General features: G+C 36.6%; 2 protein-coding genes across 2 annotated transcripts; one reads left to right on the plus strand and one right to left on the minus strand.

Annotated features, from left to right (window-relative positions):
* Positions 1 to 240: 240 nt before the first annotated feature.
* LOC127445432 (HUWE1-associated protein modifying stress responses-like) lies at positions 241 to 7674 on the minus strand. Its single transcript, XM_051705503.1, has 4 exons — positions 7280 to 7674; positions 6050 to 6130; positions 2110 to 2385; positions 241 to 1385 (listed from the first exon to the last, which is right to left on the minus strand). Exons 1-4 carry the CDS (start codon positions 7473 to 7475, stop codon positions 1144 to 1146), a joined length of 795 nt encoding a protein of 264 aa, XP_051561463.1. The 5' UTR covers positions 7476 to 7674; the 3' UTR covers positions 241 to 1143.
* A 4600-nt stretch (positions 7675 to 12274) lies between these two features.
* Positions 12275 to 25917, plus strand: LOC127445426 (broad substrate specificity ATP-binding cassette transporter ABCG2-like). The gene is made up of 15 exons (XM_051705494.1): positions 12275 to 12447; positions 14051 to 14110; positions 14205 to 14322; positions 14566 to 14721; positions 15660 to 15817; positions 15987 to 16138; positions 17036 to 17119; positions 17264 to 17406; positions 17689 to 17840; positions 18275 to 18364; positions 23489 to 23613; positions 23765 to 23919; positions 24108 to 24197; positions 24383 to 24435; positions 25743 to 25917. Exons 1-15 carry the CDS (start codon positions 12275 to 12277, stop codon positions 25888 to 25890), a joined length of 1857 nt encoding a protein of 618 aa, XP_051561454.1. The 3' UTR covers positions 25891 to 25917.
* The last annotated feature ends 739 nt before the right edge of the window (positions 25918 to 26656 follow it).

The raw sequence follows: 26656 nt of genomic DNA on the forward strand, positions 1-26656 counted from the left end.
ATAATTTCTCCAGACTTGCACTCCTTATGTACATTCAACTCATTAAGAGTTCAAACACAGTTACAAAAGGTTCAAGAAACAGCTAAACACATGGGTATTGGCAGTCATTTCAAAAGCATTATTAACAGCCTGTCAATTCAACATTAACATTTTGACAGAATGTTAAGTAAATTAAATATACTGGTATTTTAATCCAATTTTACAACATGACCAAGATGACAAAGGTAGCAGAAAACGAGGTAGGTAAAAGCTTGATTTCTTTAATGCAAGAATCAGTATTGTACATTAACAATTCAATGGTATCTGCACAGCATTTTTTCTCTTTTTTTTTTTTTTTTACAATATGTACCACAAGTCTATGTATGCACCTACAGGTATTTACATTACATAATGTTACACTGGAGACAAAGGTGCTGTGGAAAAGACAGAGGAAGAATGAAAAAGAGAGAAATGCTCAGGAAATTATTACTGAAGAAAAATCAAGAGTGATTGAGGGACGTGCATGACAGCAGACGTATGGCTATCACAGCACTTGTGCCTGCTACTAGAGCAGAATTAAGAGAAGGCAACAACAAAAAAAAATCATGAATAACCATGTCAATAATATTACAAATAAAATAGTTGTTGCTTATGAAGCCACAGCATAGTAACTGAGAGCTGGGGCAGTGACAGGTGCTGGAGGAAGAGGCAGGTACCACACAAACACACTCTTAATATGAAATTCATCAGTCTATCGCTCACATACATATCAAGCACTCCCATACAATTAGACATGTACACCCTTACATACAGACACACAATCAAACCAATGTAGCTCATTATGAACATGCACACACAAAATTCTCATTCCTGCGTTTAAACACGTCAGTTCAACACAATCTTACACAGACAGTCAACTCACACAGCAATACAGTGAATGAAGGTTGTGTGTTTTCAGACAGAATCCTATGGAAGGGCACTTAGGCCTCTGCACTGAGCACTGCCTCCCACCGATGACCTCACTGGGCTCTTTCGACCAATCAGAAAATGTGCTGGGCTGTGGGGAGCACTGTTATTGGCTGCTTTTATTTCCTGATGGGAGGATGACTGGAGTGGCATTTTTCTTATTTGTTACGCTGTTGTTTGTTTCTTTATTTTAAGAGCTCATATCATCCGATTACGTTTGTGAGTGGGCGAGTCTGTTATGACATCATTGCACTGGGCGGAGTTTCGTTTCCGAGTTCCGTTGTCAAGGTGGAGCGCCATCTCCTCGGCAATAAAAGTGTTGAGGTCCACATCGTGGAGACCGTTTCTGCGGCGGCCGGTGGTGGAGCTAGCGCTCAGGTGTGTAGGCGAACCTGGAGCTCCAGAGCGCATACTGATACTCGCCATGGCACCACTTAGACCTTAAAGAGGTAAGGGACACACATGGAAACAAAGACAACATATAAATGGCTGGAACAACTGCCACATCCCCTAATTTACTACGTACATAAAATGAAGGGCAATAAAGCACATCCATCTGATTCTGTAAGTAAAAATCCCAATCATATTCTCCATAGGCAAGTTGATTTTTAATGATACCATCTAAAAATCACAGTTTGTAATGTTGTGATTTACCTTGGAGCTGGTTGGTTTGGTTCATGGCTTACACCTCTTTAATTAAGTACTTTCACGAAATCCCTATGGAAAAAAATGAATGGAAAATCCTACCGGAACCAAGAGGGTGAAAAAAATTGGGCAGGCATAGTTGCGCTCTATATGCTACTAGAACTACACAATTAAAATAAATAGAATAATTGAGACTGCAATCACAGCTGCCTTAATTATCTATTTGTGAAGTGTCAATTACAGCATTCCATGTAGGTCTACTTCCATTGCGTTACAATATTTTATATAACGTGTTGTTTGGTGGTGGTTGAGCATTCTAAGCAATCATAGACATGTCCAGTTTGTGCAAGAATCCAATGGCAAATCGGAGGCATTAAAATTAGTGCATCTGATGTACTAATGTATAAAAGAGCAATGAAGTAATTCTAGAGTAATTATTTTGTCATGATCGTGCAGTTCCATTACTTCTGGATGTTCAAAGAAATTCCCGGCACTCCACACGTCATCAAACAGACTCACCATGCAGGGCAATGGCCTCCCTGAAAGGCTGCAGGTCTGTTTCTACAGATGAACTTGTCTCCGAGGATGCAGGTCGGCTTGGTGACACCATTGCTAGTCTTGGTGGAGCCCTGGAGCTGCGTGGCGGTGGGACTTTACCACAGAGGAAGCTTATAAGATCCTCCCGTCGAATAGTCCGCCTCCTCTTCTTCACCCAAGCCAGGACATCTTTGTTTCGTCGCTGGTGACCAATCTGAATACCCAATTCATAATTCCGCTGATGGGCATCAACACTCTCTAAAAGGGAGATGAAAAAACCTGACATGAGCACATGGACAAAACTGAATCCCATACCTGAGAATCTGAGAATGCACTGAGGCCAATTTGAAGGTTTTTGAACTAGTGTTCCTGAATTCAAAAACTTCCATTTCCTCAGACAACAATTTTTATATGGCATCAAGCAAACAGCAGTATCTTAATGTGAAACAGGAATTTTTGGGAAAAGAATGCTGATGACAATAAGCTTTTAATAAATGCAATTATACAAATTTTACATCAACTTCCAAAGCAATTGGGTAATGTCTTTAACGCCACAACTAACAGATCAGCACCACATCTGACACAGTAGTTGCTGTTCTACTTTATTTTAAATTATTGCTTTCAATTTATCCTATATAACAGTCATCAAATAAACTGCCTCAACCAAAACTGGCAGGCATGAAGATTTGTTTCTATTGACAAGGTTTCTATTTCCAGACTGTTCTTAGATTGAAATTAACTGTATGCTTGCAAGATTTGGAGATGAAGGGGATCTATAACAGCCAAGTGTAAGAAATTATTTGAGATACAAGATCCCAAGTGTCCAGGTAATTGCTAACCATAACAAAACATACAACTTTGAGAAAAAGCCATATATGAGTGTTTTCAGAAAGAACACTTGTACACCTACCTTGGCCAAAACATCTGCATACGTTGATTAAACTTATTATTGGTTCTGATTCCAAATTAAAATAATACATTTTTTTATTCTAAATTAAAGTAATGCACTACCCATTAATAAGGAACCTGTTACTAAACAGCAGGGGTGAAAATCACAAGGTAACTGGCGATACAATATTATATAGATTATATAGACACAATAGCGATTATTTTTGGTATATTGTGATTCAAAACTGCGATAAATTGTGATATTTTACTCACTATTTTTCATTCTTCATAGGACTTCAGAGAACTGTTGCCAAATCACTAAATGCATTGTTAAATTAATATAAGTGTCTGAAATGATTCAAATGTGAACCATTTATTTGTGAACAGAAACAATAATGACCCTCAAATAAGTTTTTTTTTTTCACATTGTATGTTGACCTGAAATGTGGAATAGATTCTTAAGTGGATCTCTTTTTTGTTCACTTTAGTTGTGATAGGATGTAACAGTCAATTTAAATAATATTGTAATTTGTAATATATTATAATTGTTAAATATAATAATATTAATGATATTATTATATTTCACTTTAAAACACATTGGCTTTTAGAACTTCGAGTTTCTGTCTGTAGGCGAGTTCATTGTAGTTTTAATATGCTTCTCAATAGGTGAACTGCACGAACCAAACTATCAAGCATCTACATCTGAGATGGAGTTCAGTGGAGCACTCAAACAGCGAATCACATGCCGAGTGCATGCTATTGTGTGTCAACAACAGAGCAGCACTCATTCACTATAGCGTGTTGCACATGCAGACTTGTATACTTACCTTTTACACAAATCCTTTTGCGATTCACAAAACTATTGTATGGCTTCAAGATACTTTGAATACAATGCACGAGTCATACGGACTAGTTTAATAGTGGTTTTATGCTTCTTTAATGTCATATTGCAGCTTGACTGAAACAACACAACCCACAATATCACACAATAGGAGAGCACTGGAAAATGCTCTAATGTGCTAATGATCAAAAGAGTCAACAACTTTTCCATGTTTTGGGTGACATTAAAGAAGTTCCATTCTGTTTCAGAAGTAAAGCATAATAACTGCGCCATCTAAGGGACTGTGGTTGAAGTTGAAAACCGTCAATATTGATTTTTTGCACATGAATATATCGATACAATATTGTGAGGAAAAATATTGCAATACTTTAACATATCGATTTTTCCACCACCTCTACTAAGCAGCCAATCTAACTAACAACAAATGAACATAGCCTACAAATGTTGTATAAAAGTTCCAAAGGGCAAGTCAATGCTTGCTGTCACTATGATTAAGTAACAAATCATCTAGATACACTGCAGCTCATGAAACATACTACAGCTCCATGTACCCAACACACTGTCCACTATCAGGGATATCTAACACCACATCTTCCAAAACATCATACTTGCCTGTTAAAGCTAAATCAAAAGCTAAAAGTCAATATGTAGCGCCTCCCCATTCCTGACAGCTCCTAATAATGTGATTCAAATAATCCATATGACACATGTAACATCCTGCCCAGCATCCTTCATTATCCTCATCAGTCATTATCCCAACAGAACAGATGAATTTCTGAACAATGATTCAAGTCCTGCAATTCAATGCTGGTTTAATGTTTCATAACTGCAATTAAACTATTCTAGGCTCTGAATTAGGCCTAAACATATTTAAAGTACAATTTATAAATACAATAAAATCCATTATAAAAAAAGGGGAGAACAACAAATCAACTGTATTTTGAAATAGCTTTGTAAATTTGAAGGATCACTGTCAGCCATGTTCCTTGTCTTCAACTTGTGGAAATCAATCCAATGGGTTCTTTAAAAGAATAGTTCACCCCAAAATAAAAATTCTCTCATTTACTCACCCTCATGCCATCCTAGATGCGTCACTTTCTGTTTTCTGCTGAACACAAAGATTTATAGAAGAAAATCTCAGCTCTGTAGCTCCATACAATGCATGTGAATGGTGACCAAAACTTTAACATTTCAAAAAGCACATAAAGGCATCCTAAAAGTAATCCATACAACTCCAGTGGTTTACTCCATGTCTTCTAAAGTGATCTACTCGATTTTTGGTGATAACTCAATTACATTTCAAGCTCAATTACACTTCCTAGTGCTTGATGCATATGCAGTGTGAAAAAGGAGTTATATTTTTGTCTGTTCTCATCCATAATCGATTGGATCGCTTCAGAAGACATGGATTAAACCACTGGAGCCTTCTGGATTATTTTTATAATGAATTTGTGCTTTTTTGGAGCTTTAAGGTTTTGATCACCATTAACTTGCATTAAAAGTACCAACAGAGCTGAAATATTTTCCTAAAAATCTTCATTTGTGTTCTGCAGAGGAAAGAAAGTCATACACATCTGGGATGGCATGAGGCTAAGTATAAGATGAGAGAATTTTCATTTTTGGGTGAACTGCTCCTTTAATGGCTTCCAATCTGTGGTGTAAAGAACAGATAAAAACATTTTCTGAAGAAGATTTTAGTACCGCTTGACTGTTACACAGTCACCATCATTTAGGGCATTCTGGGTGGTTGATGGGTGTTCGGAGTGGTTTTTACTGTGTTGCTATGGTCTTTCGGGTGATTGCTTACCGGCCCAGTTCAAAAAAGCCCATCTCCAAGTCCTTATTATATTTAAGCCCCTATATATCATTCTGGTCCCTCCTTCGATGCAAGTTTATTGGACTTTTTCTTTTTTGACAGGTTAAAATCATAAGTCTGATTGCTTGAAAGTAAAAGCACACATTTCTTGTTGATACTGTTCAAATCCCTAACCCAAAGTATGACTAAAAGCAATAGTGATGCTTGCCTAAGCAAATCCACTAACACATCTCAGAACAGTATATTATGTACAAGGGTACCACAATATTAATGCAGTGAAATAAACTCAAAAGGCTCAAACCTTCCAAGCTATACCAGCTCCTATACAAAGAAAATCACTTGTTACAACAAGGTTCATATTGCGTTTCTCAACTCACCTTTGTACAGGTTAGTGACGGCAGTTGCAGCATTTTGAAAGGGAACCCACAAGGAAAGCCCCTGTTGTTGGCATACTCTATCTGAGGGAGTTAACAGAAAAGACAGGAAATGTTTACCTTGCAAGGGGAGATACTTCACTTCCCATCTGAGAAACACACACTTTCCTGCTGTTTTAAACAAAGCTAAGAAAACACTCAAGACACCTAAACTACAATCAGCTTCACATATATTAGTACCTCTTATTTACAAGCCCACACATCGTGTTTTTAAATAGAGTGAGCTACCTTGCAAGACAACACTTTTGGGCGTCATTCATAAGTGTTGTTGGTACGTTATGGTGCCCAACAACGCTGTCTATATGAGTAGCTCACTAGAATTTGAGATACAGCCTTTAATTAACGACATCTAAATTTGTAATGTTGCTACAGGACACTACGCCATTTTGTTGTTTAGATTGAGTTTCTGATCTTACCGTTTTCCACCTATTGAAATTTCATGTCTAAACCATGGAGATACTCTCAGTTTTACGGTTTGGTCTACTTCATAACAAACATCGACTAGAACACAAAGGCCGGCTACAGCACTGACACAATAACACAATCTTTGAACTTACCCTACTAATCCTGCCTTCGCCATTTTGTTTCGCATTCTATTATGGTTGCTAAAGAAAACCAACATGTTTCAGTACGTTCCACGTCTTTTGTATATGTATATGTCTTTTATGAACGCGTATAACATTCGAGTTAATAACAAATGAGCTTTTGGTCACAAATTGAGTTATTTTCGTGAGACGAACTCCTCCCTGCACTTCGCCATTTTGTTTTGCTGATAGACAATCAGCTGGGGAAGCTTTAAATATCAACAAAACCGTTTTCACACTATAACTAGTGTGGTTAATGACTATAGTTCGTGAATAGGTCTTATGTGTGGGTTTTATCCACACATTAACTGATTTGTGCCAGTTTATGTCGCTCGTCTACCACTTAGCATCCATGCTAATCCTGTAAACGCCACCGACCTTCAAAACAGCCGAAGAAGAGAGGAAACCCTCTCATAATAAACACTAAATATATACTATAATTATTAAAAACTCCCATAGTCTTAGTTTGATCATATTAGACTTAGTTTGGGTTGCTATCCGCTGAGCTTATCACTTAGTGTCCTTTGTTCGCCAGTGTCACAGTTAGCTAGCTAGACCTCGATGGTGACTCTCCGATATAATTTCACACCTTTATACAATTGCGCTACGGCTGTGGCGGAGTTCTGGAATAGATGCCAGAGTTTTTGTTGGCTCTGCTCGGTCTCCTCCTCGCTCGGTTCCTCCTGCTCGGCCTCGGCCAGGCACTGCCGCTCCCATTTGGAGAACCAGTGCTCGGGTCCGTGTTCCTGGATCTCCGCTTCCCCCTCCTCCTTCTTCTCCTCCATGGCCACAAAATAAACACTTAAACCGCTGCTACAATGCTCTGATGTTTGCTTTATAAAGTGCTCCGTGACGATTAAACCGGACCGAAGTCGTTTGTCCGCGGCGGCCTCATCGACAGCTGTTAGTTTACATCTGCCTAGCGAACGGCGAGTGCACTTCTCCACGACCTGCGACGCCACACAGTCGATGAAAACAACTGAACGTTGCCGACCACCAAACCCCGCCTACATGTGTTATGCTCGACTCTCATTGGCTGCAGGGGCACATGGGTGTGGTTTGGCGACAGCGGCCTCACTGTTTATTAGATGCGTCAACTGTATGTCAACTGTACGGAGCGACAGGGAACGCAGACACCGCCCATGTTCAAAGTTTTTCTAGCAAGTCAGTCCACTAGCGGCCATATTTGGAACGCTCCCGTGAGGCTATTTCTAGTCATGCCAGTGCAGCTCCTATCTACTTGAATGGGGGAACACCGAAATCTCAAAAACGGTTGGTCAAGATTACGATCAAAGAACATATTTCAAATCAGCAGTAAAATCTGACAACGCTGGTTTCATAAATTTTGCTTCTTTACTTCAGATTACGCTAAAAAAAAAAAAAGAAAAAGAAATTTTCCCGGCTTGTATAGCTAATGATTGACAGGTGATGTCTGTATCTAAAAGGTGATTGGCTCTTTTAACTGTAAGGCGGGACTTCCTTTCTACATCCGTTGACCGTTGGGCACTAGAGCTTCTTGGTTGCGGGTTCCAATTTCTCCCATTCATTTAAATAAAAGTGGCCCGTCTCGGCTAAATAGACTCTGCCATGTTTATGTGGAGTGCCACGCCAAATACTTGAGCCTCAAGTGAAGAATGAGGAGTACAAACGCAGGATTGCGCAAGCCGCTCTTCATGCACTGATTGTTCTTTACAAGTGTTTTCCCTTTACTTCTGTTTATAAAAGTAGGCGTCTCTCTCAAACATATAGACATTATTCTGTTTAGACAGTCTGTTGTGGTTACCTTCATTGGCCTAAAGAGGGCGACAGAATCTTGTGCAAAATTGTATCAGCGTACTATAAAGTGTACTGTATGATTTCAGATGGTCCTTTGATGTGTATACCATGTAAACTGAATGTTTATCATATTCTCGTACCATGGCAATTTCATGGTTTTCCACAGTACATCATAGAATAATAAGGCATTAAAGTGTTACATGTCCAAAACAGTACTGTAGTGCTTTTGTTAGTTACTAGTAATTATGAATTTGAACACTATGAGAATGAACTGTTTTAGAGACAAATAATGACCAAGTAAGGCTATAAAAGTAATGTGTTAATTTACACTATGTTATAAAGACATTTATTGTGGTTCATTAGTTTATCATAACCTATAAATGCACCTTTAATCAATGCTTGAAACTAGATTCAAGTCACTGCAGGAGCTAAATAAATTGTATTTGATATTACATTAATTGATTATTTATCTTTAAAGAGATTTTAAATAAGGAATAAATATACAGTACTGTGCAAAAGTTTTAGGCACTTGTGAAAAATGTTGCATAGTATTTTTGATGTCTTCAAAAATAATGCCATAAATAGTTTTCATTTATCAATTAACATCATACAAAGTCCAATAAACATAAAAAAAAAGATAAAATCAATATTTGGTGTGGCCACCTTTGCTTTTAAAACAGCCCCAGTTCTCATAGGTACACCTGGACAGTTTTTCTTGGTTGTTGGCAGATAGGATGTACCAAGCTTCTTGGAGAATTCACCACAGTTCTTCTATCTATTTAGGCTGTCTCAATTGCTTCTGTCGCTTTATGTAATCTCAGACTGATTCAGTGTTCAGTGGGGGGCTCTGTGGGGGCAATGCAATCTCTTGCAGAGCACCCTGTTCTTCTATTCTAATCTTTTCTATTTGCAAAAGTAATGTTTGGGAGTCTAAAATGTATTTTTCCTATTGACACACTAAAGCTGAAGCTATAAATAACCATCTTAAGACAAATGTTTTTGTGAAACATCTTAAGTGCCTTAAACCTTTGCACAGTACTGTATACTGTGTGTGTGTGTGTGTGTGTGTGTGTGTGTGTGTGTGTGTGTATATATATATATATATATATATATATATATATATAGTTGAAGTCAGACGTTTACATACACTTAGGTTGAAGTCCTTAAAACTCATTTTTAACCACTCCACAGATTTCATACAGCAAACTATAGTTTTGGCAAGTCGTTTAGGACACCTACTTTGTGCATGATACAAATAATTTTTCCAACAATAGTTTACTGCCAGACCGTTTCACTTTTAATTGACTATATCACAATTCCAGTGGGTCAGAAGTTTACATACACTAAGTTAACTGTGCCTTTAAGCAGCTTGGAAAATTCCAGAAAATTATGTCAAGCCATTAGGCAATTATCCAATTAGCTTCTGACAGGCTAATTGGCTAATTGGAGTCAAGTGGAGGTGTATCTGTGGATGTATTTTAAGGCCTACCTTCAAACTCAGTGCCTCTTTGCTTGACATCATGGGAAATTTAAAAGAAATCAGCCAAGACCTCAGAAACAAAAATTGTGGACCTCCACAAATCTGGTTCATCCTTGGGAGCAATTTCCAAACACCCGAAGGTACCATGTTCATCTGTACAAACAATAGTACACAAGTATTAACACCATGGGACCACGCAGCCTTCATATCACTCAGGAAGGAGATGCATTCTGTCTCCTAGAGATGAATGTAGTTTGGTGCGAAAAGTGCAAATCAATCCCAGAACAACAGCAAAGAACCTTGTGAAGATGCTGGAGGAAACAGGTAGACAAGTATCTATATCCACAGTAAAACAAGTCCTATATCGACATAACCTGAAAGGCTGCTCAGCAAGGATGAATCCAGTGCTCCTAAACCGCCATAAAAAAAAAAATTCCTCTTTGGAGAATTTTCTCTGGTCTGATGAAACAAAAATGGAACATTTTAGCCATAATGACCATCATTATGTTTGGAGGAAAAAGGGTGAGGCTTGCAAGCTGAAGAACACCATCCCAACCATGTAGCATGGGGGTGGCAGCATCATGTAATACCTAGCATACCTCCAAATCTGTAGCAAAATGGCTTAAGGACAAATCAAGGTATTGGAGTGGCCATCACAAAGCCCTGACCTCAATCCAATAGAAAATTTGTGGGCAGAACTGAAAAGGCATGTGCGAGCAAGGAGGCTTACAAACCTGACTCAGTTACACCAGTTCTGTCTGGAGGAATGGGCCAAAATTCAAGCAACTTATTGTGAGAAGCTTGTAGAAGGCTACTCAAAATGTTTGACCCAAGTTAAACAATTTAAAAGCAATGCTATCAAATACTAACCAAGTGTATGTAAACTTCTTACCCACTGTGAATGTGATGAAAGAAATAAAAGCTGAAATAAATCATTCTCTCTACTATTATCCTGACATTTCACATTCTTAAAATAAAGTAGTGATCCTAAGACAGGCAATGTTTTCTACGATTAAATGTCAGGACTTGTGGAAAAACTGAATTTAAATGTATATGGCTAAGGTGTATGTAAACTTCTGACTTCAACTGTGTGTGTGTGTATATATATATATATATATATATATATATATATATATATATATATATATATATATATATATATATAGGCATTTACAAACTAAATAGTATTCAAAATAATAAAATTATTTAAATTATTCCAAATTACTGTTACTGTCAATACAACATGTATACACTCACCGGCCACTTTATTAGGTATGCCTGTACATCTACTTACTGTATTCACATGATTATCTAATCAACCAATCGTGTATAAAATCATGCAGATATGGGTCAGGGTTTATCTGAGATACCGTAGCCTTCCTGTCAGCTCGAACCAGTCTGGTCATTCTCCGTTGACCTCTCTCATCAACAAGGCCTTTTCGTCCACAGAACTGCCGCTTACTGGATGTTTTTTGTTTTTCGCACCATTCTCTATATACTCTAGAGACTGTTGCATATGAAAATCCCAGGAGATCATTAGTTATAGAAATACTCAAACCAGCCCATCTGGCACCAACAATCATGCCACGGTCTAAATCACTGAGATCAAAAACGTTTTCCCATTCTGATGGTTGATGTGAACATTAACTGAAGCTCATGTCCCATATGTGCATGATTTTATACACTGCACTGCTGCCACACGATTGGCTAATTAGATAATTGCATGATTAAGTAGATGTACAGGTGTACCTAATAAAGTGGCCGGTGAGAGTACAGTACATACTGTATGGTTTTTACAAAAGTTATCCAAATATTAGCCAGACATATTGCTCAATTAAAGCAAGCATTCACCATGACCCCAAAATGAAATTAAAACAAAACAAGATAACATACACGGGAGGAATGCATTGATTTAACACATTTTAATAGACAGGTGTTTATTGAAGATGATGCTGTAAAGAAGCATTGTTGTGCATAATGAACATTTATATTGGAGCAGTTGAGTAACGCATGGTAGTCCACATTTATTACATTTGATGACACAGCAATCATTTATTTTCATGTGTCTGTACACATACATTAAGATTGAGAGCAAAGATTGGGCCCTAAGTGAAGGTGTTATGCAGTGTTACGTATGCCTGCACATGCAAACAATCCCTCAGAAGGACTTTGACTGTTGTTCTCACTGTGACCTGTGGCTTTACTTGTAATTTATGTCATAAGTAAGGCCCTAAAAGGGTGGAGCTTCAATATACTCTTGAATATTCGTTCCACCTTGAACTTTTGCATTTCTTCTCTCCTTTATTTGGTTTTAGTCTTTCTTGCTCCATGAATGCATGTCAGATGAAAGTGTTTCCCCCTGGGGAAGGTGATGACACAAAGGTGTGTGTAAAGGTACCAGGCCCAACTCTGACATACCAGAACATTCACTACTTTGTTCGAGAAAGTCGTGGACCATGCCGCAAAAGAGGACCTGAGAGAGACATCCTTAAAAATGTCAGGTAAGTGATTGCGTGTGCGTTTTAAGCAAATGTTGCTGGTGTTGAAATTCTGCAGCAGTTGTCACATCATATTTCATAAGAATTTTAATATCACATACACCTTGTTCTATAATTTACATCACACTGCAACGGAGACAGTCAAATGTAGATTGCAGATCAGTCTGATACTCACATCAATTGTCTAGATGCTGAGCGTGCCAGAGATTTTTGATATGCATATCTGTGTCTTTATGAGAGTACTTCATTGCATTTCAATCTGCGCAAGAATGTTTTCTTGAACAAATATTTTTGAAAATATCACCAAAAGTATGTTTAGAGTTCAAACATTTAAGGATAAGAATGAAAACAGGTGCAAAGAGTATACATATCCAAGACTGTGTATCATTGTTTTTTGTTGAATACAGCAAGCACCTGCTTACAATGTCTGAGCCGTGATGGTTCTTTTTACATGTCAGAACAGAAGAATGTGACCAAATGTAATACCAATAATACTTTATTTCCATAGTTTCCATTTATTTACATTCCCAAACAATATTTTATAATTTTATAATTAAATATATTTTTTACATAAATAGCTAGCTTGTTCCATACACTGCAAACTATGTTGTCATGTAAAAAGTGTACTTCATATGGTAACATCTAAATTAACTGGACATATCAAGTCAAAGGGGATAGTTTACCCAAAAAATTTAAAAATCAATCATCATGTACTCACCGTCATACCATTAGAGATGTGTATGAATTTCGTTCTTCTGCAGAACACAAAGGAAGATTTTTAGAAGAATATCTCAGCTCTGTAGGTCCATACAATGCAAGTAAATGGTGACCAAAAGTTTGAAGCTACAAAAAGCTTATAAAGGCAGCATAAAAGTAATCCATAAGACACCAGTGGGTAAATCAAAGTCTTCTGAAGTGTGATAACAGACCAAAATATAACTCCACTTTTACTGTACCTCTTGCCATTGCAGTCTCTAGGCACCATCATGATTTCAAGCTCAATTACACCTCCTGGTGCTTGATGCATATTCAGAGCGCTAGATGCCACTAGGAAGTGTAATCGAGCTTGAAATCATGATCACAAAAGTGACTTCTGATGTCAAGATTTGTAGTGAAAAAGGAGTTATATTGTGGTTTGTTTCTCACCCAAAACCGATGGGATCGCTTCAGAACACATTTAAACACTGGAGTCATATTGATTACTTTTATGCTGCCTTTATGTGCTTTTTGGAGAATTTTCATTATTGGGTGAACTATCCCTTTATGACTGAATTAACATGACTGGGTAACACTAAATGCAGTATTTCTAATGGTCAGAACAGGTAGAAATGGCTCCTTATCGTAAAAAAATTTACAATAAAAATATAAAATAAAAAACACAGGACGCTGTTGTTTCCTTAAGGAGCAAGTTACCTGATCTAACCCTTAACAATTATTCTCATTGGTGTAACAAAGTCAGATTTATTCAGTCATATTGAATAATATATTTGACTTAAATAAAACCAGGTAATTTATATCTCACCATATAAAGCATATTTGAGGGAATTTGACAAACCATTTCCCAGTGCACTTAAACTTGAAGACTGTATTGTTTTTCCTGTTTCAGTGGAATCATGAAGACAGGAATGAACGCAATCATGGGTGCAACAGGAAGCGGCAAAACATCGTAAGACACTCACCAAAACAAAATAAAAGAACATCTACAATTGAAAGCATACTGGCAACCATGCACAATGTTTAACCTTTATTCGTATGTGTAGGTTATTAGATGTGATTGCTGGTAGGAAGGATCCTCGTGGTTTGCGTTCTGGTCAAGTTCTAGTTGACAACAAGGCTGTGACCTCTGAGCTACGGCTCATGTCCGCCTATGTTGTACAGGTGAGAATGATAAATCTTTCTGTTTAGTAAGTCATTATAATGTGTGCAATTATGCATCATGAGGGAAGGCCTATGATTTGTAATCTGAAAAAGGGTCTTGACCTTTGCCTGTTCTGGACATTTTTTTGCTGAGTTCCAAATGAATTCGTATTTATTTATTTATTTGGTTTGATTTTCAACATTTTCCTTGCTCCTTGCCTCCCTGTCTGTCTGTCTGTCTCTCCTTCTCCCTCACTTTTTTAGGATGATATCCTGATGGGCACTCTGACTGTGCGAGAGAATCTCTTATTCTCTGGAAATCTGCGGTTGCCAAGGAAAAAGTATTCCACCACTGATAAGAAGAAAAAAATTGAGAGCATCATTCAAGAGCTTGGATTGGAGGACTGTGCAGACACTAAGGTTGGACACAAATGTTATTGGGTCAATGACATGACATTGGATCAAATGCTATTGGGTCAATGACAATGTCATATTTTTTTTTTTTTTTTTTTTATTTATTTAAAAAAACATATTTTTAAATTCAATAAAAATTCATTTATTTAAAAAATAACACTTTTTCTTTTTCAATTTCTTAATTAAAATCTTATATATATATATATATATATATATATATATATATATATATATATATATATATATATATATATATAATTTATTTATTTATTTATTTATTTTGTGGGGTAGGTAAAAAATGACAAGGAATAACTGTCCTGAGATTGTTGCAATGAAAATTCTCATAAAAACTGAAATTATGGGAGGGAAATATTAGTTGTTTGGCATAATCTTTTATTGATCATTCTTAAAAAGTACAAGTAGTGAAGCAGTTCTGATTTAAAATATTATTAATATAAAAAAAACTTTGTGCCAAATCAAAGTCAGTGTGGTGTCAGAAACATGCAGGAAGTGATTTTGTTGTCATGTGACAAGAATAGGAAATTATGTCATAGAGAGGACCCTTGTAGACCCAGTCAGTGAGGGCAGTAAATCTCTTAAAAATCTGATAATTTGACCTTTTATGACATAGCAAGCTTTGTTTATATTTCAGATTGTATAACCAAGATAATCATATTAATGATTCAGACACTAATGATATTTGTGAATGATTAGGATGTGAATACGCGCATGTGTTCAGGCTGTAAGAAAAAAAGAAAAAATGCTATTACATTTTACTTAATGGAGACATAACCTGACATTTAGAGTCATATAATGTTATAAAAGTAGTTAAAAATGTATGAAACCAACAGCAAACCAAAGGTTTTTTCATAATCTTTTTGCTGCTTTTGTCAATAACAACAATGACAGTCACTCCCCCTTGCTCCCCATTTTTCTTTTTCCAGATTGGGACAGAGTTTATAAGAGGTGTATCAGGAGGAGAAAGGAAACGTTGTAGCATTGGTATGGAGCTCATAACATCTCCTACTCTTCTGTTCCTGGATGAGCCAACCACAGGCCTCGACTCCAACACAGCAAACAGCATCATTGCTCTCTTGCACAAGTATGTGCTCGTGCCCCTAATAACACTCCATTGTCCCGACTTATTGTGAACATTTACACAGGCTCAAATATTGTGCCTACATAACCTGTTGTTCAGTAACCAGAACTTATGTGATCTTTATGCCTATCTTATCACATCTAACCCCTCTCTTTTTCACTCTGTGTTTCAGGTTATCACAGGGTGGTAGAACTATAGTTTTCTCTATCCATCAGCCACGTTACTCCATCTTCAAGCTGTTTGATCACCTGACACTGCTCCATAAAGGAGAGACAGTTTATGTTGGCCCTGCAGACAAAGCCATGGACTACTTCCAGAGTCTAAGTAATATCCATTCATATGTGTCATGGATTGCATATTGATCAAATTATAACTATTAAAGCAATGACTCCCAGATCTCATACAAAACAATACCATAGTATTATGTTATTTCGGACACTGAACCATCTTGATAGCATGATATATGAATATAGTTATCATATAGTACTATGGTATATATTAAAGTACTCAATAATCATTGTCTCGTAATACAACCACGACATTTTTAGTTATGCCTATTATTATTTATTTTGTATATGAATTAATTAATTGATATGTTTTTATTAGCCTATAATTATTTTTTATTAAGAGACCCATAAATAAATATGATGTATGTATGGTATGTATTTATTAATTAATTTATTATTATTTATAAAAGTATATAACATTGTTTCAACAATATATATATATTTTGTTTTTAACATTTATTATTTATTATAAAATAAAACCAAGAGAAATGTGAACAGTAAAATAGGAAAAATAATAAAATAAACAGTGCTGGAGTATAAAAAAATCTAAACAAAAATAGATATAATAATAATAATTACAGTATTATAATTATTATAATAATTATATGTAAAAAAAATAATGTAAAAATATGTAATATAATTATTTTTACATTATTATATAAGCATTTGCATTATATATTATTATATACTAATATTAAATAGCTTTTACAATGCCACAAAATACTTATTTGTTGCTTAAAATTATTCAGTAAGCGGATAATAGCTACCTAATGCCTAATTATACCTTATAACTATCTAATAGCACAATAATATTTATGGTTGATATTTTCTGATGTTCATACTTTATTGCACTTACTGAAATACTTTTATTTATCAATGTTGTTGACCATTTGCACAGTGTTGTAATGATGTGGATTTCTCCTCTATTGATTAGGTTATACGTGCGAGGCCTTCAACAACCCTGCTGATTTCTTTCTGGACATAACAAATGGGGAGACTTCTCCTTCAGTGCCAACAGGTAAATACAGACAGAGTATATATCTGTCTTCATACTGCTGGGCCATGCATAACTTATTGACTTGAAACTGAGGCTTTAAGTTACATAACACAGTTGATATTAAGATATTGTTAGATAATGACCAGGAGTCTCTCTGTTTTTTAGAGAAGTCATTAGCAGAGCTTTACAGGGAATCTCAGTACTACGATGCTGTCACTGAAGAGCTGAAGAGTATCACAGGCTCAATAGATTCCTCATTTGGAGCCAAGAGCAAGACACCATCCTATGCCACATCCTTTTTCTACCAGGTAAGTGTCATAAGAAGAAGGTCTTTGAGCATGTGTGGATGTGTGTGAGAGAGTAAATAGTTAACCTGCTTTGGGTTTCCTTGACCTGGTGTTCAGCTTTGGCTCACAGTTGCTATCAGGTAATTGCTGATATTACACAATATAAAATATAGAGCCAGTCATAAACCATGTCTCTTAAGTGGTTTTATGTCTTCTGTTTGCATGTGTGTGTGTTTGGGTCTGCATACTGTACATTTGTCGACCGGTGGACTTGTCTTTAAAAATTTGCGTATTTGTGTGTAGTTAAAGGTGGTGTGTTGGAGGACAGTGCTGAATGTTGTCAGGAATCCTCAGACGTCATATGCACAGATGGCTCTGAACATCTTTTGTGCACTGCTGATAGGCCTCATATACTTTCAAATGCCTTCTAGTCTTCCTGAAGCCTTACAGAACAGGTATCCATCTGTCTGTCTGTCTGTCTGTCTGTCTGTCCATCCGTCTGTTTGTCCATTCATCTAATCATCTTATCCATATGTCCATCCCTCTGTCCTTCCAAGTGTCCATCCATCCTTTTTTATGTTTCTCTGGCTGTTTTGAAAAACATGTAAAAAAAAAAAAAAAAAAAGTTGCTCACTTTTTACTGGTGCATAGTTTTATTTTTATCAGCCCAGGCTTTTTCCATTCCCGGAAAACAGACAATTAAGAGATAGATGGTTTTTGATGAAAATAAGAAGGCTAACTCAAAATGTATGTTTCTAAGTTACATTCTAAATGTTGTAAAGAGTTCAGTGTGGAGTTCTTCATTACTGTTTCAATATTGTGTGTGTGTGTGTGTGTGTGTGTGTGTGTGTGTGTGTGTGTGTGTGTGTGTGTGTGTGTGTGTGTGTAGGATTGGAGCTTTCTTTTTTCTCATCATCAACATGGTGTTTGGGAACCTGTCAGCAGTGGAGCTCTTCATCAACGAAAGAGCGATCTTTGTGTGAGTGTGATATACTCAAGTTATGATTATAATTGATATATTCAGATATATTCATATATTCATCTTTTTCAACTGAAGTGGCAAATGCTAATAAAAACAAATAGGAGTGATTTGTAAATTCTATTCACCCTGTGCTATGTTGAAAGCACTACAACAACACATTATTTGATGTTTTCCTTTTTTTAAATATACACACATTTCAAATCAGTTGATTGCAACATGCTCCAAATTAGTTGGGACATTCAAGTGTTTACTACTGTGTAACATCACCATTTCTTCTAATAACACTTATTAAGCATTTGGACACTGAAGACACAAGTTAGCAAGCAGAATTTTCCCCCATTCAACCATAATGCAGGTCTTCAGCACTGCAATTGTACGAGGCCTTCGATGCCGCATTTTGCGCTTCATAATGTGCCACACATTCTCAATTGGAGACAGCTCACAACAGCAGACAGGCCAGTCTAGCACCCGCACTCTCTGCTTATGCAGCCGTACACTTGTAATCTGAGCAGTATGTGGTTTGCCGTTGTCCTGCTGGAAAACCACTTCTGAATGTGCGTGATCTCCGATCCCTCAGACGTCACCATCTTAAAAACCATCATTCATCTGTAAAGGATATCATGACATGGGCTCGGGAATACTTCGGTAAAACTTTGTGAGTCAACACCATTCGCTGCTGCATCCACAGATGAGAGTTAAGGCTTCACTATGCAAAGCAGAAGCCCTACATCAACACTGTCCAGAAGCGCCGCCGACTTCTCTGGGCTCTGTCTCATCTGAGATGGAATCGTGCTTTTTAAGTAGTGCACATTTTAAGTAGTTTTCTTGTTCTCCGGGCCAAAGAGGAAAAAGACCATCAAAGCTGTTATCAGCATCTGATTGGCCTGCCTTCAGTCCTGACCTGTCACAAATTGAAAATGTGTGGTGTATTATGAAGCGCACAATATGGCAGTCTCATACAATTGCACAGATGAAGACCTGCACAATGGATGAATGGGGGAAAATTCAGCTTGCTAAACTTACCAAACTTGTGTCTTCAGCAGAGATGGAAACTCGAGTATGCGATTCAGACTCGAGTCAGACTTAAGTCGCAAAAAAAATGACTCACGACTCGACTCGGACTCTTAACAATTGACTTGAGACTTGACTTGGACTTGAGATCAGAGACTCATGAAAAACAGAAGTCATTAGCATGTTTCAATGCATTTTTAACATATCCCTTGAACAGGAAAAATGTCTGGGATATAGTGAAGAGGCACCGCAGCCACCACTCATTCTCCCTGTAAGAGCTGTCTGACTCATTCCTGCAGATCTGTTCTTTCTCATAGTAGGTACTGCATCACTCCATAGGCTTACACCCAGTGGCCAGCAGATGTAACTGCAACTAAAATTCCTTTCAACCAAAATGGCTGAACAAAACCAGGAATGTCTGGAAAGTCAAAGTCAACCAGTTTTAGGGAGACTTGCCTCCTTTTTTAGGAGAGTGGAAAGTGAATGTTCAGGGAAAGGAACCAGTAGATCGGTTCTTTTTCGTAGTAGGTATAGTTGATTCAAAAGAACCAACACAATGGAATGATTCATTAATTAATTGAAATCTTCGCTTCTAAACACCCTTTATCATAACGTTTGGATTCAAATACAAAATAGCAATAAATGGAATGCTGTACAACCCCAATTCCGAAAAAGTTGGGACAGTATGAAAAATGCTAATTTAAAACAAAAAGGAGTGATTTGTAAATTATATTCACCCTTTGCCATATTGAAATCACTACAACTACACATTATATGTTTTTCCTTGTGAATTTCATTGTTTTTTGAAAATGTACAGTAATTTCGAATCAGATGATTGCAACACACTCCAAAAAAGTTGAGACGGGCAATTTAAGGCTAATAACAATTCAACAAGTTGAAATAACAAGACGATGTGAAACAGGAGATGTTAAACAGGTGAGGCAATCGTGTCATAGTATATAGGGAGCCTCCAAAAGAGAGCCTAGTCCTTCAAGAGCAAGGATCATTCGAGAGTTGTCAATTTGCCAACAGATGCTTCAGCAAATAATCCAGCACTTTGAGAACAATGTTCCCCAAAGACAAATTGGAAGAATTTGGGGCATTTCACACTCTACAGTGCACAATATAGTTAAAAGATTCAAGGAATTTTGTCAAATCTCGGTGTGTAAAGGGCAAGATGTAAACCATTTCTGAATGCGCATGATCTCTGATCCCTCAGACATCACTGTCTTAAAAAACGGCGTTCATCTGTAATGGATATCATGAACATGGGCTTGGAATAACTTTAGTAAACCTTTGTTAGTCGACACCACTCGCTGCTGCATCCGCAGATGCAATTAAGACTTTACTATGCAAAGCAGAATCCCTTCATGAACACTGTTCAGAAGTGCTGCCGATTTCATCTTAGATGGGAAGTAAAACATTGGAACTGTGTTTTTTGGTCCGAAGGGTCCACATTTCAAAAAGTTTTTGAAAAACAAAGTTGTCGTGTTATCCGGGCCAAAGAGGAAAAGGGCCATCCAAGCTATTATTTGCATCAGGTCCAAAAGCCAGTGTCTCTTTGGGCCAGGGGTATGTCAGTGCCCATGGCATGGGTAACTCGCACATCTGTGAGAACACCATGAATGCAGACATACAACATACAAATGTTGGAGCAACATATACTGCCATCCAGAACCGTTGTTTCCAGGGATGTCCCTGCATTTTCCAGCAGGACAACTTCAGACAACTAGATTGGCCTGCCTGCAGTGCTGACCTGTCTCCAATTGAGAATGTGTGGCGCATTATGAAGCACACCATATGGTAACGAAGACCCCGTACAATTGTGCAGCTAAAGACCTACATAATGGATGATTGGGGGAAATTCCACTTTCTAAACTTAACAAACTTGTGTCTTCAGTGCCCAAATGCTTAATAAGTGTTATTAGAAGAAATGGTGATGTTTCACAGTGGTAAACACTCGACTGTCCCAACTTTTTTGGAGCGTGTTGCAATCATCTGATTTGAAATTACTGTATATTTTCAAAAAAATGAGGAAATTCACAAGGAAAAACATCATGTAATGTGTAGTTATAGTGCTTTCAATATAGCAAAGGGTGAATATAATTTACAAATCACTCCTTTTTGTTTTTATTAGCTTTTTTAACACTGTCTCAACTTTTTCGGAATTGGGGTTGTATATAAAACACATGGGATGAACAAAGATGCTAGAACAATTATATAGAACTTCATTAGACATTTTCTCACCCAGAAAAGGTAAGTCAGGCTTTCATGCTGTGAAAAATGTTCTTCTGTCTATGTGTTTATGAACAAAATGACCCATCAAACATCAAAATCTCTTAATCACTTCATTTTACCCCTACTGCGTTTTTTTTCCTACACTGTTTACAGGGTTGCCACAAGGTCCTTGAAGTGCTTAAAGTGCTTGAATTTAGCTTTTAGAAATGTAAGAACTGGAATACCTGGAAAATTTCCTTGTTTTGTTGAAAAGTGCTTCAAATTAAAATGGACCATTTCTGCCGTGTAATGTGTGTACATCAAAGATGAGATCCACACACTCCACTTTCATTGAATAATGTGTCTTCTAATATCTTTTCTGTTCTTTACAGTCAGAATAAAAAGTAAAAATTAATATGAATTTTGATCACAAGTAGCACGGATGCGCTAAACAAAACGAGACTTCCCTCTTGTTAATGAATAAAGCAACACCTGTGCAAGTCTGTAAGGTGCGTGTAAACTTTTAAAGTGACAGTAGCTTACCATTTTAGCGCTTGTTACACAAATTAATGTAAACTCAATGTAAGCGCAGCATAGTTCCAGCGGGAAGACTAGCAGCTGTACATCATCGCACCATGAGCTAGGTAACTCCTAGCAAACACATGTAAGCCATTGCTATATAAGTCTGCTCACAATCTATCACATTGCTGTTGCAGTGTGCTAACACAGCAACCTCCACCACCCCACCACCACAGTTTGAGTCCCGTACAGCACGGGGTTAGGCTCCTCTCCCCTGCCTCCCCTATCTCCGGCAGGATATGACAGTTCCGAGTACAACTTCTTCGGACCGCCAGACAGGGCTTACGCCAAAGAGAAACATTAAATTTCTGTTTTATATTCATCAAATAAATGTCATCTTAAATTTCACTCAAGTCTGTGAGTCTTCCTGATAGAAATGTTATTACATTATTTCAAACAGTGACACCTCATATCAGCTTAAAAAATAAATGATACACCTTCACATACCTTTTAAGGACAGGTTCTTTTCTTTTATATTGCTTGTTCTGCACCTTATCAGCCTGAATGTAGCCCACTATTTTTAAGGCTAATTGTTTGTGATCTTTTCTTATAGAGAAAGGTATATGAAAAACTCTTATTTTATAAACTTTGCACATTTATATTGTGTATTAAAGAACTTTATTTTGATGAGAAATTATAATGTGCATTTTTCTCAAACATTTTCTGTCATACTTTGTCATGTAAGAGTTATTATATCAAATCAAGATCATATCGAATCGTGAACCTCATATTGTATATCAAACTGCATCGTGAGATAACCATATCATCAAGTTTAAATAAATGAACAAGGCAATCCCTAGAAGTAATCAGTTTTAATATTTCAAAATTGAATTAGCCTTATAGGGTTTATTAAACTCACCAGCTGCAGATAAAGAACTATTGCTGAAAAATAACTAAGACTTAACTTGGACTTGTGACCATAAACTTGAGACTTGACTTTGACTTGGCCTAGAAAGACTTCAGACTTGATTTGGACTCTACTGCATGGACTTGTGAACGTCTGGTCTTCAGTGCCCAAACGCTTAAGAAGTATTATCAGAAGAAATGGTGATTTTACAGAGTGGTAAACAATCAACTCAACTTTTTGGAGCATGTTGCAATCATCTGATTTGAAATTTGTGTATATTTAAAAAAAAAAAATTCACAAGGTGAAACATTTTGTTTCTGTTGTAGTGCTTTCGTCATATCATAGGGTGAATAGAATTTACCTTCCTGTCCCAACTTTTTCTAAATTGGGGTTGTATAACTGAAAGGATCTTCCTAAAAATACAAATAATATGTGTTTATTTTATGTTTGTTTGTGTGTGTTTTCAGGCATGAGAACTCTGGAGGATATTACCGTACATCTGTGTATTTCCTGTCCAAGGTGTTTGTGGATTTGTTACCAAATCGCATCATACCGATTTTCATCTTCTCCTGCATTTCGTACTATATGATGGGTGAGCACACACCCTATTTACAAATACTAATGTACATAATATATTGTTAATGTGTTATACATCTGGCACATCAAAACTTGCAATAACACATATTGTTTAACAAATGGAATATAAATATGTACAGTAAGTGTATGCATAAACGTGTGAACAGGGTTGAAACCAGCATTTACAGCCTTCCTGTGCTTTGCATTGACCATGTCAATGGTCAGTCTGGCAGGAGTCAGCTTGGCCTTCCTGGTCAGTGCCAGTGTCAGCTCATTCGCCATGGCCAACGTCCTCATCGCTCTGCCATTTGTCTTCATGATGGTCAGATTCCAAACATCCAAAGACTTGCACATATGCTCTTATTTGGTGATTCTCCTTCTCTTTCTCATCTTCTCTAATTCCCACTTTCTGATTTCCCCCCCACCCCCCCGCCCCCCACCCTCTCTCTCTCTCTCTCTCTCTCTCTCTCTCTCTCTCTCTCTCTCTCTCTCTCTCTCTCTCTCTCGCAGGTATTTGGAGGGTTCCTCGTGAATCTGAACTCCATGCTCAGCTGGTTGTCCTGGCTCAAGTGGACCAGTATCTTCAAATATGGTTTAGATGTAAGAAGAATAAAATGTTTAGAGAAGTCCTTTAATTTATATTTAAACTAATTAGAATGTAAAGTGTTTTTTAAAAGAGATATCACCTGTTTTGTTTAAAGTGTATACACACATTTTCAATCTATATTAAAACAATATCAGTTTAAATAAGCAGTGCTGATTATTATTGTGTTCTTCTGTTGTAGGCTGTGACAATAAATGAAATGAAAGGGCAAATTTTCCGCAATGGAAATGCTACGTAAGTTGATGAAACAATCATTAAACACTTGTAGTAATGGAAAATGAGATGACAATAAATCAGGGTAAAGGCTGTTGTAATGATTCAGATGCGAGGCAGAGGTAAGATGCATTTGGTGAGAACATAACTTTATTAAAGCTTTTTTAAAAATATAAACAGAAATTAGGATACAGGTGAGATTAAAAATATTTTAATGACACCTCAGTGAAAGTTCATTTGAAAAACACAGGGGAGGGTTGATACAAGTACAATTTCTACCATGACACATAGCCACACATGGCTGATATTCTTTTTGCTATTCAGGGACTAAAAACAAAATGTTTTGTTTTTTTTTATTTCGGTTCGTTCTGAGCAAAAATGTTATTTTTTCCTTCCGGTTCAAAAGTTACACAGCCTCCTTTCCAAATGGTAAAAGGTTAGAACAACAAAAAAAGAAATAGATGGGTTAATAATGTTCTTTTTTAAATGACAGTACTCTACACAAAGGGGTGGGTGAAATACCAATTGCAGTGTTGAAAAACTAGCCCAAAATACAACACTTGCCTCACCAAAAGCGATTTTTTTATTCATTTGTTTTAAATTAATTTTTACCTGTGTGGTGAATTTATCAGCATAGAAATCGTAACAAGCATACAGTTAATTAACAGTTAAGTAATTTTAATTACAGATCTGCTTCCAGTCAAAATCCAACAGCATCAAATCTGAATTAATGCATCCTATATAACATACTGTATAAGTGAAGACTTGGAAACAACTGAGAAATGTACTTTTTACCTCTAATAACGTTTTCCTTGTATCTGGATTAGCCGTGCATGTAGGCCTATACAGCATATAATAATTATACAGTACATAGTTGTTAAAAAGGTCTTCATTCCCAGAATGCGACATTCGAGCAATTAGGCAAAGAAATATGTGATGCAGTGGATTCCTTCAAGATTAAAGCACATGTTTAATTTTTCAGGCAACATGAAGCGGTGTAGTTCCAAACATTTACTGTGATAAACCCTTTGGCCTTTGGTTTCACAAATAAAATCATCAAAACGAAATTAACCAGTTATAACTGGTTATCAGCATTTAAAAATAAACTTTTCACTCCAGAACAATTAAAAAACACTTTGTTCATGTTTTTGGTTACATTCTACAAAAAATTTAGGTTGTTTTCAGTTTTCGTTCATTTTCATTCTTTGAACTGTGTTTAATCCCTGATGCTATTGTTAAATAATTATTACAGAAAGCTGAGTTAAATCATGTTTAATTTACATTAATTACAATTAAGCAGTAAGAAAACTTAAGTCCTGTTCCCTCAGTCTGACAGGAGAGATGTATCTGGAATCTCAGGGCATCGACTACAGTTTGTGGGGCTTCTGGCAAAACCAGGTGGCTCTGCTGGGCATTATACTGGTGTGTATGACATTTGCTTACATACAGTTACGGAGGATCAACCGCTGGAAATGATGGATGAAACCCACTGAAACTTTTAGTCTGCATGTTTTTCAGAACAGATTCACTCATACACACAATGTAATAAACCATTTATATTTCTACATCAAAATTCTGTTGCATAAATAGTAGCTAAACTGTTGTTAATTTAAATAATACTTTAATTTATTAATTATTCTAACTGCTGTGACATGGATATTTTGGTAAATTCTCTCATTAGGGTGGATTAAATGATTGCCATTGGAGTTTGAATCAGAAACTTTTAATAGCTCATCTACTACTATTACTATAAGTCTGTCAGTATGAAAACAATGCTGTTTTTATTTTAAATGTGCTGGATATAAATCCAGTGTACTGATTTATTTTTTTATTTTTTTTTTTATTTTTTTTTTTTATGATTAGTTTATAGGGGAGGGCAGGGCAAGTTGCCACATTTCTTAGGGTGGGGTTATTTTTGAAAGTTAACATAAGGCACATAAACTCAGCCTGTTTTTAATCACTGATTTGAGAGGAATAACTTTTTTTGAAAAGAATTAATTAAAAATCTATATGCCATAACATATCTCAATTACAATTATGATATGCAAAACATCAAACAGCAAAATGGAAATGGAAAATCTCAGATAAACCATTTAGTTTAAAATCCAATGTCATTATTTATCCCTTGTCTGAATTTATCGTTTAAAAGTAAGCATGCTCCTTGAAAGAGGGGTTTTAGATATTTGAGGATACAGATTAGATTAGAGGCACATTTCATCAACGTTGGTAGATAAATTACAGT

This window comes from Myxocyprinus asiaticus, chromosome 8 (assembly GCF_019703515.2).
Source record: "Myxocyprinus asiaticus isolate MX2 ecotype Aquarium Trade chromosome 8, UBuf_Myxa_2, whole genome shotgun sequence".
In the NCBI taxonomy this organism is placed as follows: Eukaryota; Metazoa; Chordata; class Actinopteri; order Cypriniformes; family Catostomidae; genus Myxocyprinus; species Myxocyprinus asiaticus.